At 39.2% G+C, this 17,476-nt stretch overlaps 1 protein-coding gene and 1 pseudogene across 3 annotated transcripts in view; one reads left to right on the forward strand and one right to left on the reverse strand.

The window, feature by feature from the left end:
* Positions 1 to 649: 649 nt before the first annotated feature.
* Positions 650 to 17,476, reverse strand: part of ANKRD45 (ankyrin repeat domain 45) — a 54,111-nt gene continuing 37,284 nt past the window's right edge. Inside the window, exon 6 of one of the 3 annotated variants that reach the window (XM_028488585.2) lies at positions 650 to 835. In XM_028488585.2, the coding sequence (XP_028344386.1) occupies positions 789 to 835 (47 nt within the window). In that variant the 3' untranslated portion in view covers positions 650 to 788. Of the gene's footprint in view, positions 836 to 1,720; positions 3,821 to 12,133; positions 12,395 to 17,476 lie in introns of those variants that run through there. The other 2 variants (XM_007113478.4, XM_055084166.1) reach the window with 2 other exon arrangements.
* LOC102996379 (60S ribosomal protein L32-like) lies at positions 8,516 to 9,102 on the forward strand (annotated as a pseudogene).

Raw genomic sequence — 17,476 nt, forward strand, 5'->3', positions numbered from 1 at the left:
GGCACGAACCCGTGTCCCCTGCATCGGCAGGCGGATTCTCAACCACTGCGCCACCAGGGAAGCCCTCAGAAGCCATTTCTTAGTTTGAGAATTTTTTGCCATCTAGAAAGGCTAGAAATGAGAACTAATTTTATTTTCAAACCTAGCAAGTACTGAATCCTTTATATTTCTTTCAAATTTTATTTGAAAACTGAACTGTTCCTTTTCAGCTCATCTCTCTCCTCTCATATTTTAGTAGGAGAATCCAGGTGGCAGCTGAACACTGGAAAAGTCCTTAACAGGATCACTGAGTTCATTACTTAGACAAAAGTGTGGCCAAACTTACCACCATCACATAACAAGGGCCCCTTTTCTCCAGCTTCTAATAACGTTTTCCTCTCTTTCCTGTAAATTCCCACTAATAGCCTCCTAGACAGCCTTAAAGATTCTGCTAGTAATCTAAGGCCCTGCAGGCTTTCACTAACACTCTCCTCTGGCCCCTTTCAGCATCTGCCTACTACCCAGTCCCAAAATGGCAACGCCATATTTTAGGGTTTGTTATGTCAATTTCTCACTTCCTGGTTCCAAAATTTTTATGCTATACATTGCTGCATAACAAACAGACACAAACCTTAGTAGTTTAGAACAACAATCATTTATTTGGCTGAGATCAACAATTTTGGCAGGGCTCAACAGAGGCTTGTCTCTGCTCCATACAGCATCGGCTGTGGTGGCTCCACTGGAGGATCCACTTCCAAGATGACTCACCCGTATCACTGATGACTGCTGGCTAGAGCTCAGCCAGGGCCTCAGTGCCTGTCCATATGGGTCTCTCCAAGCCAGCATCTCAAGAGAACTAGGTAGAAATTGTATCACCTTTTATCTTTTATGATCTATGGAAATCACATAGTATTACTTCTACTGTAATCACAGGCCTGCCCAGGTTCATGATGAGAGAACAGAGACCCACCTCCCTATGTGAGGAATGTCATGACCGTGGGATGGGAGATGCAACCATCTTGGAAAATACAATCTATCACAAATTAGATGAAACATTGGGATGGATTATCAGCCCTTTATAATTTGGGGCGTCATGGTAACCTAAGTAGCAGTCTGACTGCTTTAGCTCAGTCTAGAGCAGTAGTTCTCAAAGGGCAGACCATATGCCAGTTGTGATTCATGACAAAATTCCATCATATATAGCAAAATGAAAACATAAAAGTCTATAATAAAATGTAATTTATTCAACTTAAAGAGTAGAGCCTTATACTGAGATCATATCTTCCCCTTTTTTGGTGTTAATATGTCTTTTCTTTTATTAAATAATAGCGATAACAGATAATAGCTGTTTTCTTAATGAGGTCATACTAATCTCCTCCCTTTTTTTTTTTTTTTTTTTTTACAGTTTTCCAGTCAATGAAAAAAAATACAAAAGCCTAAGGAACCACTATCTAGAAGTTATCAGAACACTTAATGTAGCCTTTGCTTTACTACCTCTCAAATAATATGATTTAATTTACTAGTATGCACCTTGAAATAGTAATTAATTATTCTGTGGGTGTGTGGGAAAAGTCATGCAGCTACTCGAGTAATAGCTAAAACTCAAAGTATAAGGACCTTTCACACTCCTGTGAATATACCTATAATTCAATGCAACAATAGGTCACAAGACATATCTTATCTCTCAAAACATACTAAAGTAACAGATCTATAGATATAAATGTATATTCAGACTGTCACATCAATGAAATCTTTGAAATGAGATCCAGGAATTCCTTGGTAATCACCAGGTTCATATGCCTAAAAAGTAATGTGGCATTCAAGAAGAAAGTTTAAAAATAGACAATTAGAGAAGAAGCTAGATATACAGTCATAATGCTAGATGTGTGTGTGGCTTGTCTTCTGGAGGAGCAGGAGTGGAAATGGGGCACTGACACTAGCAAAATATGGAGAAAAGGATTCAGGATTCATTTCTATAAAGGTGAACAAGCTGTATAGATGAATGAAGACTACTGAGTTCTATGAAAAACGTGGCACCGAAAGAGAATTCATTCAACTATTATTTACCAACTTACTATGTTACAGGTTCTTTAGGAATGAAGAGAAACAAGACAAAGCCCCTACCCTCAAAAAGCTCATAGTTCACATGTGAACAATTAAATAGAATACAGTATGAAGCTATTAATGCTATGGGTGCCCCAAAGAAGGAGGGATTAATTCTTCCTAACATTGGGGATACAGGTCATGGAATGGAGAATTACAGATTGCCTTGCCAAGGGTCAGGATTGACTTTTTTTTCAGCTTTATTGAGGTATAATTGACAATATAATTGAATATTGTCATATTCAAGATAAAGGCTCAGAAAATGTAGAATTAAAGTAGAAATGACAAAAACGGCACCTGGCCTTTTCCCAAATTATTGCGGTGCTTAAAGATAATAAACTTCTCACAATCTACAATATTAAGAGAATGGAGCAAACAAAGGTCTTCTTTGCACTACTCCATAAACACCACTGGATCTACCAGAGAGGGGAGTGAGAGTCATTGCCCTTTTCTTCTGCTTAAGGCAACTGAAACTGAATTGCTCATACATAAAAAAAGATCTTGGGCTTCCCTGGTGGCGCAGGGGTTGAGAGTCCGCCTGCCGATGCAGGGGACACGGGTTCATGCCCCGGTCCGGGAAGATTCCACATGCCGCGGAGCAGCTAGGCCCGTGAGCCATGGCCGCTGAGCCTGCGCGTCCGGAGCCTGTGCTCCACAACGGGAGAGGCCACAACAGTGAGAGGCCCGCGTACCGCAAAAAAAAAAAAAAAAAAAAAAAAATCTCAAGACTTTTAAATTTGTGAGACAGTGTTACCTCAAAATCATGGTTGAGAAAATGCCAACTGACAAGGAATTACTGAATTGCTCATTTCTTTTCCTTCCCCTCAACAACGAAAAACTAGCTTTCAGGATGGGACAAAGAAGAGAATAATTTTCTTTCTATAAAACTTTTCCAGAAAGTCACAGAGTAGTAGAAGGTTCAGGGACTCTTAGACAAAGTAGAAAAAAGGACATTCCAAATCACTAATATGAAACCAACAATGATATCTAAACTGTAGGTAATAAAAAACAAAAGGAAAATGGCATGTAGTACAGATATAATAACTATATTGCTAAACCTACTGAGTAGGGGAAATCTAAATATAAAACTAAACAGATTTGTATTTATTAATTTAAAGACAAGGGTGTTAAAGATAAAGAAACAGAAAGATTTACTAAGAGACTATATCCCACCTTAAAGGTGAATTTTAATTTGGACATAAAAAGTCATAGTTGTATAAGCAGAGGACCCTGATCCAAACCATCCTTAATATTTCCTTGCTCCAGAATGTCATCCCATAGCTTTCCTTTTGAGAGAGGGAGAACAAATTTTTCTTCTGGAAATGGCCAACATGTCTTTTTTTTTTTAATAGAATTCCTCACTTGAACAGAAATTTCCTGCCTCAGTTACACAGAAAATTGTTAGATTCTCTAAGTAGCTTTTAAAGCTTCCATATGGTCTTTGTGAGTGACTCACACCCAAGTGCTCTCTGGAAGGAGCACGTGGAACTCACATGAAACTCACTTGCAGAGGCAGAGGCAAGGCCAGAGAGTCTGGACATAAGCATGCAGAATGGGGTAAAATGAAACGAGGGTGATTTAATTTCATACTTAAACATTTTTATAAAACCCCACATCTATTTAACTTCAGTCGGCATGAATAGGTTTGCCTTTATAGATATAGAAGAAGATGCGGCCTTTTATAAGACTTCTTTTCTGACCATGGCTTAGAATACAGATTTGGCACTTTTCACTTGACCTGAAAGGAAGCAGATTTTTAAGTTACATTTAATTAGCTTGCTATAGAAAACAAAAATGAAGCCAGTTTTTAAAAACAATGGGCATGAAATAAATCATAATGTCCAAGGCTGAACCAGTCATTAATGAAACCTTGATGTTTGTATGTCAATTCAAGTATTCCCACCTTTTTTTTTTAATATTTAAAGCTGTGAGATCACACTTACATAATCAGTATTACTGTTCCTAATTCAGCCATGTGAATAAACTGCTTAACCTCATGTGTCTGCACTTTCTTCATTGTAAAACAAGGGGGTCATTTCAGAGGTTCTATCAAGATCTAACATTTCTATAATATGAACATGGAAGATACTGGGGTGCTTGGAGGGGACAGAGAGGACTTGGGTAAAGAGGCAATTTTTTTTAATTGGAGTATATTATATGTACAATGTTGTGTTAATTTCTGCTGTACAGAAAGTGATTCAGTTATACATATATATGTATATATACACATATATATTCTTTTTCATATTCTTTTCCATTATGGTTTATTACAGAATATTGACTATAGTTCCCTCTGCTATACAGTAGAACTTTGTTGTTTATCCATTCTATATATAATAGTTTGCATCTGCTAATTACAAACTCCCAATCCATCCCTCCCCCAACCCCCCCTTGGCAAACACAAGCCTGTTCTCTATGTCTGTGAGTCTGTTTATGTTTCGTAGATAAGTTCATTTGTGTCATATTTTAGATTCCACATATACGTGATATCATTGTATTTGCCTTTCTCTTTCTCTAGGTCCATCCATATTGCTGCAAATGGCATTATTTCATTCTTTTTTACGGCTGAGTAGCATTCTGTTGCATATATGTACCACACCTTTATCCATTCATCTGTTGAGGGACATCTAGGTTGTCTCCATGTCTTGGCTATTGTTAATAGTGCTGCTATGAACATAAGGGTGCATGTATCTTTTCGAATTACAATTGTTTCTGGATATATTCCCAGGAGTGGGATTGCTGGATCACATGGCAACTCTAATTTTAGTTTTTTGAGGAACCGACATACTGTTTTCCACAGTGGCTGCAGCAATTTACATTCCTACCAACAGCACAGGAGGGTTCCCTTTTCTCCACACCCTCTACAGCATTCGTTTCTTGTAGACTTTTTAATGGTGGCCATTCTGACTGGTGTGAGGTTGCACCTCACTGTAGTTTTGATTTGCATTTCTCTAATAATTAATGATGATAAACATCTTTGCATGTGTTTATTGGCCATCTGTATGTCTTCTTTGGAGAAATGTCTATTTAGGTCTTCTGCCCATATTTTGATTGGGTTTTTTTTTGTTATTGAGTTGTATGAGCCATTTGTATATTTTGGAAATTAAGCCCTTGTTGGTGGCATCATTTGCAAATATTTTCTCAAAGCTTGTAAGTTTGATTAGGTCCCATTGGTTTATTTTTGCTTTTATTTCTCCTGCCTTGGGAGACTGACCTAAGAAAACCTTGCTACGATTTATGTCTGAGAATGTTATTCCTATGTTCTCTTCTAGGAGTTTTATGGTGTCATGTCTTATATTTAAGTCTTTAAGTCATTTTGAGTTTATTTTTGTGTATGGTGTGAGGGTGTGTTCTAACTTCATGGATTTACATGTGGCTGTCCAACTCCCAGCACCACTTGCTGAAGAGATTGTCTTTTCCCCATTGTGTATTCTTGCCTCCTCTGTCAAAGATTAATCGACCACAGGTGTGTGGGTTTATTTTGGGGCCTTCTATTCTGTTCCACTGATCCATATGTCTGTTTTTGTGCCAATACCATGCTGTTTTGATTACTGTAGTTTTGCAGTATTGTCTGAAATCTGGGAGGGTTATGTCTCTTGCTTTGTTATTTTTCCTTAGGATTGCTTTGGCAATTCTGGGTCTTTTATGGTTCCATATAAACTTTAGGCTTATTTGTTCTAGTTCTGTGAAAAATGTCATGGGCAATTTGATAGGGATCGCATTAAATCTGTAGATTGCTTTGAGCAGTATGGCCATCTTAACAATATTAATCCTTTCAATCCAAGAGCATGGGATATCTTTTCATTTCTTTGAATCATCTTCAATTTCCTTTATTCATGTTTTATAGTTCTCAGCATATAAGTCTTTCATCTCCTTGGTCAGGTTTATTCTTAAGTATTTTTTTATGCAATTTTAAAAGGGATTTTCTTTTTACATTCCCTTTCTGATATTTCTTTGTTCTTGTAAAGAAATGCAACCGATTTCTGTAAGTTAATCTTGTATCCTGTTACCTTCCTGAATGCAATTATCAGTTCTGATAGTTTTTGTGTGGAGTCTTTATGGTTTTCAATATATAGTATCATGTCATCTGCATATAATGACAATTTTATCTCTTCCCTACCAATATGGATATCTTTTATTTCTTTTTCTTGTCTGATTGCTGTGGCTAAGACTTCCAATACTATGTTGAATTGAGGTGGTGAGAGTGGGCATCCTTGTCTTGTTCCAGATTTTAGCGGGAAGGCTTTCAGCTTTTCACTGTTGAGTACTGTATTGGCTGTGGGTTTGTCATAAATAGCTTTTATTATGTTGAGATAATATTCCCTCTATACCCACTTTCATAAGAGTTTTTATCATGAATGGATGTTGAATTTTATCAAATGCTTTTTCTGCATCTAATGAGAGGAACATGTGGTTTTTGTCTGTTATTGATGTGGTGTATCACACTGACTGACTTGCATATGTTGAACCATCCTTGTGACACTGGGATAAATCCAACTTGGTTATGGTGTATGACCTTTTTTATATGTTGTTGGATTCATTTTGCTAGTATTTTGTTGAGAATTTTTGCATCTATATTCATCAAAGACATTGGCCTGTAATTTTCTTTTTTGGTTGTGTCTTTGTCTGGTTTTGGTATCAGGGTGATGGTGGGAGTGTTCCCTCCTCTTGGGTCTTTTGGAAGAGTTTGCGAAGGATCAGTATAAGTTCTTCTTTGTATGTTTGGTAGAATTCTCCTGTGAAGCCATCTGGTCCTGGACTTTTGTTTGTAGGGAATTTTTTTTAATAACAGATTCTATTTCACTTCTAGAGATCAGTCTATTCAAATGATCTATATCTTCTTGATTCAGTTTTGGTAGGCTGTGTGTTTCTAGAAATGTGTCCATTTCTTCTAAGTTGTCCAATTTGTTGGCATATAATTGTTTATAGTATTCTCTTATGGGTTTTTTTTGTTTCTACAGTATCAGTTGTGCTTTCTCCTCTTTCATTTCTTATTTTATTTATTTGGGTCCTCTCTCTTTTCTTCTTGGTGAGCCTGCTCAGATGTTTGTCAATTTTGTTTACCCTTTCAAAGAAACAGCTCTTGATTTTATTGATTTTTTCTATTGTTTTTTTAATCTCTATTTTATTTATTTGCTCTCTGATCTTTATTATTTCCTTTCTTCTGCTGACTTTAGGTTTTGTTTGTTCTTCTTTTTCTAATTCTTTTAGGTGGTGGGTTAGTTTGTTTATTTGAGATTTTTCTTGTTTCTTGAAGAAGGCCTGTATCACTGTGAACTTCCCTCTGAGAACTGTTTTTGCTGCATCCCATAGAATTTCATTGTCATTTGTCTCAGGTATATTTTTAATTTTCTCTTTGATTTCATCGTTGACCATTGGTTTTTTAGTAATTGATTTTTTTTCTCTTTTCTTCTTGACTGAAAAGAGAAAAAAAATTGCAATTGACTTTTTTTTCTCTTTTCTTTTTCTGTGGTTGATTTCTAGTTTCATGCAATTGTGGTCAGAAAAGATGCTTGGAATAATTTCTGTACTCTTAAATTTGTTGAGGCTTGTTTTGTACCCTAGAGTGTGGTCAATTCTAGAGAATATTCCATGTGCACTTGAAAATAATGTGTATTCTGGGGGGTTTTTTTGGATGTAATGTCCTGAAAATATCAATCAGGTCTAACTGTTATATTGTATCATTTAGGATCCCTGTTGCCTTAGTGATTTTTTTTGTCTGGAAGATCTGTCCATTGGTGTGAGTGGGATGTTAAAGTCTCCTACCATTGATGTATTCCCATCAATTTCTCCCTTTTTGTCTGTTTTATATATTTGGGTGCATATATGTTGATGAGTGTAATATCATCTTCTTGTATTAATCCTTTTATCATTATATAATGTCCTCCTTTATCTTTATGGCCTTTGTTTTAAAGTCCATTTTGTCTGACATGAGTATTGCAACAACTGCTTTCTTGTCATTTCCGTTGGCATGAAATATCTTTTTCCACACCCTTACTTTCAATCTATATGTGTCCTTTGTCCTAAAGTGGGTCTCTTGTAGGCAGCATATTGTAGGCTCTTGTTTTTTAATTCAATCTGCCACTTGATGACTTTTGATTGGAGCATTTAGTCCATTGACATTTAAGATAATTATTGACAGATATGTATTTATTGCCACTTTAAACCTTGTTTTCCTGTTGATTTTGTATTTATTCTTTGTTCCTTTCTTTTTCTTTTTGCTTTTCCTTTTGTGCATTAATGATTTCTTTTATATTATGCTTGTGTTCTTTTTGGTTTTTATGAATCTATTGTATGTTTTTGATTTGTGGTTACCCTGTTTTTGAAGTATGTTAACCCCTTCCTATATCTACTTTCTTTAGACTGGTAGTCAAATAGGCTCAAACACATTCTGAAAAAAAAAAAAAAAAATCAACATTTTCTTACTCTCCTCCCCCACACTGTATGATTTTGATGTCCTATTTTACATCTTCATGTTTATTCTTTTGCTGTTCATTGTGGTTACCATCACTTTCACAGAAAAATCTTTTTAAATTTATTTTTAAAAATCTGTGTATTGCTCTCTTCTTCAGCACGGCCTATGGAAGTGGCAGCCATCTCCCAGTCAGCATCATGGCTGCCCTCAGACTCCTCGTAAAGCCCAAGGTTGTCAAAAAGAGGACCAAGAAGGTCATCCAGCACCAGTCAGATCAATATGTCAAAATTAAGCAGAACTGACAGAAATCCAGAAGCACTGACAACAGGATGCACAGGAGGTTCAAGGGCCAGATCTTGATGCCCAACATTGGTTATGCGAGCAACAAGAAAACAAAGCACATGCTGCCCAGCAGCATCTGGAAGTTCCTGGTCCACAATGTCAAGGAGCTTGAAGTGCCGCTGTTGTGCAACAAATCTTACTGTGCTGAGATTGCTCATAACATCTCCTCCAAGAACCACAAAGCCATTGTGGAAAGAGCAGCCCAGCTGGCTATCACAGTCACCAATCCCAACACCAGGCTATGCAGCAAAGAAAATGAATAGATTGCTCGTGGGCACACTGTGTTTGTGTTAATAAAACCATGAAACTTGGCCAAAAAAAAAAAATCTGTGTACTGATTTATTTAAGTAATTTACTTTCCAATTGTGATTTTCTCTTTCCTATAGATTCTTGCTTCTTTTCTATTTAGAGAAGACCTTTCAATATTTCCTTTAGAACAGGTTTAATATTGCTGTATTCTTTTAGCTTTTGCTTGTCTGAGAAATTCTTTATCTCTCCTATTTTAAATGATAATCTTGCCAGGTAGAGTATCCTATACTGCAGATTTTTCCCTTCAGGACTTTGAATATATCTTGCCACTCCCTTCTGGCTTGCAACATTTCTGTAGAGAAATCAGCTGATAGCCTTATGGGGGTTCCCTTGTAATTAACTCCTTGTTTTCCTCTTGCTGCCTTTAGAATCCTCTCTTTATCTTTCACTTTTGCCATTTTAATTATAGTATATTTTGGTGTAGGTCCGTTTGGATTCATCATGTTTGGGACCCTCTGTGCTTCCTGTACCTGGATATGTTTCCTTCTTTAGGTTTGGGGAGTTTTCAGCCATAATTTCTTCAAATACATTTTTCATTCCCTTTTCTCTTTCTTCTCCTTCTGGGATCCTTATTATGTGTAGACTGGCATGCTTTATATTATCCCATAGGTCTCTTATATTGCTTTCATTTTTTTTTTCATTTGGCTTTCTGTCTGCTATTCTGATTGGGTGATTTCCATTATTCTAACTTGCAGATCACTTATTCGTTCTTCTACATTATTCAATCTGCTACTTATTGCCTTAAACTCAGCTTTCGTCTCAGCAAATAAGCCTTTTAATTTGTCTTGGTTCCTTGTTATAGTTCCTGGTCCTTTTTACAGTAATCTGCATTTCTATCAATAGCCCTTCTTAATTCCTTCAGTATTTTCAGTATCTCCTTTTTAAACTCGGTGTCTATTAGACTGAAGAGGTCTGTTTCATTATTTGTTCTTTGAGGGGAATTCTCTTGATCTTTTAATTGGGAGTGGTTCCTCTCATTCTTCATTTTACTTATATTTCTCTTACTCTATGAGTTTAGTAGAAACAATTATCTACTGTGGTCTTGGAGGGCTATTTTTATGTAGAAGTGTCCCTGTGTAGCTTGTGTGGGTTTAATATTTTTGGTGCAAGGGCTGCTTTTTTTAGTATGGATGGCTGCCGCATCTTTCCTCAGTGTCTGCTGGCTGTTATCCCATTGATGGGGGTATGACTGATGTTGTGGTGAACGGAGCAGGTGCTGGATGTTGAATGGGGCCTCCTCTTTGCTCTGTGGTTGTTACGGCCCTGCTGGGGGCAGGGTCTGCTCCCTAGTTGTTGGCATAGAAGCCCCCAGATCCATTTCTAAGCTGCAGTGTGACATAGGCAGGATTGGAGCGCTCCCACTGGAAGAGAAGCCACTGAGTATTCCTCCACCAGAGCTGTCCATTGGGGAGTGCACTCTGTGATGTCACCTGTCACCCACTGCATAAGCTCACAAAGTACACTGTTGTGCACACTACTCTCGGCCCCGCCTCCACTGTGGGAATGCAGGCTATCAGCCCTGGTGCCCCTCAGGCGCTGTGATCACAAAGCCACCAGCACAGATCCATAGATGTCAATCCACTGAAGTCAGGTACCAGGACCACAGCAGGTGCACACCTGGACCTGCCATGGGACATAGGGAAGCAGCCCAGACTCTGGCCCCACCTCCACGTGCATGCACCCACAAAGCCCACAGCTGCTAAGGCCAGACCCGTCCCAGCCACAGGAGCACCCGTTGTCCACTCGGATGTCCCACAGGCACTGAGTTTACAAAGCAAGCGGCGGTGCTGTGGATCACATGCCATGGCGGGAAGGCTCTGCTTTCAGCCCCGCCTCCACGTGTGGGCAACCTGCTGGTGCTTGCATGCTCCCAGAGCTCATAGAGGTGGCAATGAGAAAGAGGCTGCTATGGCAAGCCCCACCCCCCACTTCACTCATGCATTAACAATGGGGTTTCAATGGCGGCACAGACTGGCCATAAGCATGCCAAAAGTGAGGCTGCAATGGTGGGTCCTGCCCTTCTCTTCGAGTGCCTCTTAACAATGGCACTTCACCTCTATGGTGGGCCAGGCTTCTTCCACATACACTCCTGGTTGCAGCCCTTACCACACTCCAGGCCCTTCAGGCTGTCGCCACAGGGCTAACCCCAGTCCTCTCCCCAGGTTTGTCCTCTGAAGCCCGAGTTTTAGCAACCAGCCCTCGCATGTATTACTAGCAGGTCCACATCTCGGACGGGACTGCAGCAAGGTAGATCCTCTGTGCCGGTCTCTCTCTGTTCTGCCTGCTGTAAACCAGCTTCTACGCTCTCCTCCAAGGGTCTGAAGCTCCCTTTCTGTCCCAGGTGCTCTCCCCACCAATGCAGTGGCTTCCCAGGGTACGAGAACCTTTCCTCTTGCATAGTTCTCTCCCAGGGGCACAGGTCCTATCCTGCTTGCTTCCTTATTTTTTTTCTCTTTTTCTTTCATCCTTCCCGGTTACATGGAGATCTTCCTCGCACTTCTGCGTGTCTGAGATTTTCTGCCAGAATTCAATAGGTATTCTGTGATAATTCTTCCACATGTAGATGTATTCATTATGCATTTGTGGGAAAAGGTGAGGTCCACATCGTTCTATTCCACCATCTTGATTGGAGCCTCTGCAATTCTTCCACAGAGGTGAGAAGGGAAGGACGGAGGGTTGTTGGGCCAGACTAACAGTAGTGGTGGCTTGTGGGGGAAAGGTGGGAATTGAACTGTATAACCAACAACTCATGTTAACCATCTCATTCCTGGACTATACTGGTCTCACTCCCTCTGGTCTCTTCTCCCTCCAATCCATTTTGCAAGGACAGCCAGATTATTCTCCACTACTTAATCCCTCGTCTCTCCTACCCCAAACAAAGCCTTTAATGGCAACCCACTGCACTGAAAGTAAAGTCCAAACTTTGAAGCTTATAATTCAGTACTTTTTAAAAATTTATTTATTTTATTTTTGGCTGTGTTAGGTCTTTGTTGCTATGCATGGGCTTTCTCTAGCTGCAACAAGAGGGGGCTACTCTTCTCTGTGATGTGTGGGCTTCGCATTGCAGAGGCATCTCTTGTTGCAGAGTACAGGCTCTAGGCACGCGGGCTTCAGCACTTGCATCGCGTAGGCTCAGTAACTGTGGCTCGCGGGCTCTAAAGTGCAGGCTCAGTAATTGTGGCACACAGGCTTAGCTGCTCCATGGCATGTGGGATCTTCCCGGACCAGGGATCGAACCTGTGTCCCCTGCATTGGCAGACGGATTCTTAACCACTGCACCACCAGGGAAGTCCCTAATTCAGTACTTTTAATGAAATGATCACAAGCTAACTTTCCAACCTTATTTTCTACTCTTCCTTAATGTGTACTCAACTACAATCAGCCAGATGGATACTGACCACTTCCCTAGTCCCATATTTCAACTTTTCATCATTATGTTGTGCTTTCATTCCAGAATTCCCTACATATTCCACCTTGGTTACCTATCCTTTCAGGCATTCCTCTTTCTTCATGATGCCTTCTCTTTATGCTTAGGCTTCCGTGAACATACACAGCTCTTAGTTTGTCTTTTCAAGTAGGCATGTTTACTCACAAAGTGGTTGGTGGACTCCTTAAAGACAAGGATGGTGCAAAGGCATCTATTTCCCTTCAGGGGACCTAGGAGAATGCTATGTGTATGCTCGTTCAACGTTAGGTACAGTTGGCAAAGGAAAGTTTGTCATACTACCTAGAACAGATTCAGGGCCTTAACCTTTAAAAAACCATGGTCCCTTTTGATAAACATAAGAATCAAGTACTGGGTATCCACATACAAAAGAATGAAGCTGGACCCCCTACCTCACACCATACACAAAAATTAACTTAAAATGGATCACAGACATGTTTAGACATAAGGGCTAAAAAAACTACAAAACTCTTACAAAAAAACATAAAAGTAAATATTGGTGACCTTAGATAAGGCAATGTTTCTCAGATATGACACAAAGCACAATCAACAAAAGGAAAAATAGATAAATTAGACTTCATCAAACTTAAAGCCTTTTGTGCTTCAAAGAACACAATTAAGAAAATGAAAAGATAATCCACATAATGGGAGAAAATATTTGCAAGTCATATATCTGATAAAAGACTTGTACCCAAGATACATAAAAACCTTTACAATTCAACAATAAGAAGAAAAATACACACATGTGGAGATTAAACAACATGCTACTAAAAAACCAATGAGTCAATAAATAAATCATAGAGAAAAACAGAAAATACCTCAAGACAAACTAAAATGGAAACACAAATTTCCAAAATCTATAGAGGATGTAGAAAAGGCAGTTCTAAGAGAAAAGTTTATAGCAATAGAGGTATACCTCAAGAAACAAAAATATCTCAAATAAACAACCTAACCTTCCATGTAAAGGAATTACAGAAACTTCCCTGGTGGTCCAGTGGGTAAGAATCCATGCTCCCAATGCAGGGGGCCGGGGTTTGATCCCTGTCAGGGAACTAGATCCCACATGCATGCCACAACTAAGAGTTCACATGCTGCAACTAAGAAGCCCGTGTGTCGCAACTAAGAAGCCCACATGCTGCTACTAAGAAGCCTGCATGCCGCAACTAAGAGTTCACATGCCGCAACTAAGAGTTCACATTCCACAACTAAGAAGTCCGCATGCTGCAAATAAGATGTCCACATGCTGGAACTAAAGATCCCACATACCACAATGAAGATCCCGCATGCCGCAACTAAGACCCAGAACAGCCAAAATAAATAAATAAAATAAATAATAAATTTAAAGTACTGTCATTTTAAAAAAAGGAATTAGAAAAAGAAAAACAAACAAAGCCCAAAGTTAGCAGACGGAAAGAAAAAATAAATATCAGAGCGAAAACAAATATAATAGAGACCAAAAAACAATAGAAAAGATCAATGAAACCAAGAACTGTTTTTTTGAAAAGGTAAATAAAATTGATAAACCTTTAGCCAGGCTCATCAAGAAAAAAAAGAGAGAAGACCCAAATTAAAAAAATAAGAAATGAAAGAGGAGAAATAAAAACTGCTAACACAGAGATACAAAAAAATCATAAGAGAATATTATAAACAGTTACATGCCAACAAATTGAACAACCTAGAAGAAATGGTCAAATTTCTAAAAAAGTACAACTTTCAAAGACTAAATCAAGAAGAAATAGACAATCTGAACAGACCAATCACTACCTGTGAAATTGAAATTTTAATTTAAAAAACTTCCAGAAAGCAAAAGACATGACTGAATGGCTTCACAGAAGAATTGTACCAAACATACAAAGAAGAGTTAATACCTAACCTTCTCAAACTATTCCGAAAAATTTTTAAGATGGGAGAACACTCCCAAATGCATTCTATGAGGCCACCATTACCCTAATACCAAAATGAGTCAGGATGGTGGTGTGGGAAGACTCGAAGTTAGCGTCTCCGCACAACTAGGGCACCTGCCAGTCGCTGGTGGGAAACCCTGATGACCAAGGAGACGGGAGGAACCCTCAAGTGAAATGGTGGGACTGAGGAGGGAGGAGAATTGGAGGCCAGACAGGATCAGCACCCCTGAGGCCAGGACATCAGGAGAGGCAGGCGGGAAGAGCCTTCTGGGAGGAGTGGGAAAGCAGCGGAAGGCAACTGCCCCACCCACTCGGGCCCAGGGAGCCTGCTGAGCTCCCAGGGTGGTCTCCTGCCCTCCAGGGCTCCCCTTCCCCACGGCCGCATTGGTACTGGGGGCATAGGGGGGGATGCCAGGGAGATCAAGAGAGTGAGGCAGGAGGGGTCCTCTGAGAGGAGCGGGAGAGGAGCAGAGGGCATTTGCCCCACCCATTCGAGCCCAGGAAGCCTCCTGGGCTCCCAGGGGAGGTCCCCCACCCTCTAAGACCAGGGGTGGTGGGCAAGCCTGAGCCGCTTCTTTTGCGTTGAGGCTAAGCCCCATCCCCCACAGCCCCCAGGGCCTTTTCTAGCCCTGTGGGTCCTGAGCATAGGCCACGCCCACAACCCAAACCTTGCCCTTGCTTAGGCCCCACCCTCCACAGCTAAGGTCTCCCCTTTTTTTTTCTTTTCCCTCCTCTTTTTCACTATTGTGGTACAGTTGTAAATTCTGGTTGTTCATTTATCTATATTTTTATTTTTGTATTCTTTCTCACATATCTGTTAGTTTACTAGTTTAATTCTATTTTTTTACTTTGTTATGGTTCTCTCTTTTGTTTTTTTTTTTCCACCCCATGCAGCTTGCAGTATCTTGGTTCACGAGCCGGGGGTCAGGCCGAAGTTCCTGCAGTGAGAACTCGAGTCTGAACCACTGGACTAACAGAACCTCAGTCCCCAGGGAATATTCATCGGAGTGAGGTCTCATGGAGGTCTTCATCTCAGCACAAAGACCCACCTCTACCCAACAGCCTACAAATTCCAGTGCTGAAAGCTTCAGGCCAAACAATCACCAAGATAGGAACACAATCCCACTCATTAAAAAAAAAAGAAAAAAATGAGACAGCAAAAAAATATGTCACAGATGAAGGAACAAGGTAAAAACCTACAAAACCAAACAAATGAAGAGGAAATAGGCAATCTACCTGAAAGAGAATTCATTGTAATGATAGTAAAGATGATCCAGAATCTCAGAAATAGAATGGAGGCATGGATTGAGAAAATTAAAAAATGTTTAACAAAGATCTAGAAAAACTAAAGAACAAACAAATAACTGAAATGAAAAATACACTACATGGAATCAATAACAGAATAACTGAGGCAGAAGAACTAATAAGTGAGCTGGAAAACAAAATGGTGCAAATAACTGCCAAGGAGCAGAATAAAGAAAAAAGAATGAAAAGAATTGAAGACAATCTCAAAGATCTCTGGGACAACACTAAAAGCACCAACATTTGAATTATAGGGGTCCCAGAAGAAGAAGAGAAAAAGAAAGGGTTTGAGAAAATATCTGAAGAGATTATAGATGAAAACTTCCCTAACATGGGAAAGGAAATAGTCACCCAAGTCCAGGAAGTGCAGAGAGTCCCATACAGGATAAACCCTAAGAAAAACACACCAAGACACATATTACTCAAACTAACAAAAATTAAATTCGAAGAAAAAAATATTAAAAGCAGCAAGAGAAAAACAAAAAATAACATACAAAGTAATCCCCACAAGGTTATCAGCTGATTTTTCAGCAGAAACTCTGCAGGCCAGAAGGGAGTGGCAGGATATACTTAAAGTGATGAAACAGAAAAACCTACAACCAACATTACTCTACCCAGCAAGGATCTAATTGAGATTCAACAGAGAAATCAAAAGCTTTTCAGACAAGCAAAAGCTAAGAGAATTCAGCACCACCAAACCAGCTTTACAACAAATGCTAAAGAAACTTCTCTAGGTGGGAAACACAAGAGAAGAAAAAGACCCACAAAAACAAACCCAGAACAATTAAGAAAATGGTAATCAGAACATACATATCGATAATAACCTTGAATGTAAATGGATTAAATGTCCCAACCAAAAGACACAGATGGCTGAATGGATACAAAAACAACACCCATACATATGCTGTCTACAAGAGACCCATTTCAGACCTAGGGACACACACAGACTGGAAGTGAAGGGATGGAAAAAGATATTCCATGCAAATGGAAATCAAAAGAAAGCTGGAGTAGCAATACTCATATCAGACAAAATAGACTTTAAAATAAAGACTGTTACAACAGATAAGGAAGGACACCACATACTGATCAAAGGATCAATCCAAGAAGAAGAGTTAACAATTATAAATATTTATGCACCCAACACACAAGCACCTCAATACATAAGGCAACTGCTAACAGCTATAAAAGATGAAATCAACAGTGACACAATAATAGTGGAGGACTTTAACACCTCACTTACACAAATGGACAGATCATCCAGACAGAAAATTAATAAGGAAACACAAGCTTTAAATGACACAAGAGACCAGATATTTAATTGATAGTTACAGGACATTCCATCCAAAAACAGCACATTACACTTTCTTCTCAAGTACAGATGGAACATTATCCAGGATAGATCACATCTTGGGTCACAAATTAAGCCTCAGTAAATTTAAGAAAATTGAAATCATATCAAGCATCTTTTCTGACCACAACGCTATGAGATTAGATATCAATTACAGGGAAAAAACATAAAAAACACAAACACATGGAGGCTAAACAATACGTTACTAAATAACCAAGAGATCACTGAAGATATCAAAGAGGAAATCAAAAAATACCTACAGACAAATTACAACAAAAACACGACGATCCAAAACCTATGGGATGCTGCAAAAGCAGTTCTAAGAATGA

This window comes from Physeter macrocephalus, chromosome 4, assembly GCF_002837175.3.
Source record: "Physeter macrocephalus isolate SW-GA chromosome 4, ASM283717v5, whole genome shotgun sequence".
Classification (NCBI taxonomy): Eukaryota; Metazoa; Chordata; class Mammalia; order Artiodactyla; family Physeteridae; genus Physeter; species Physeter macrocephalus.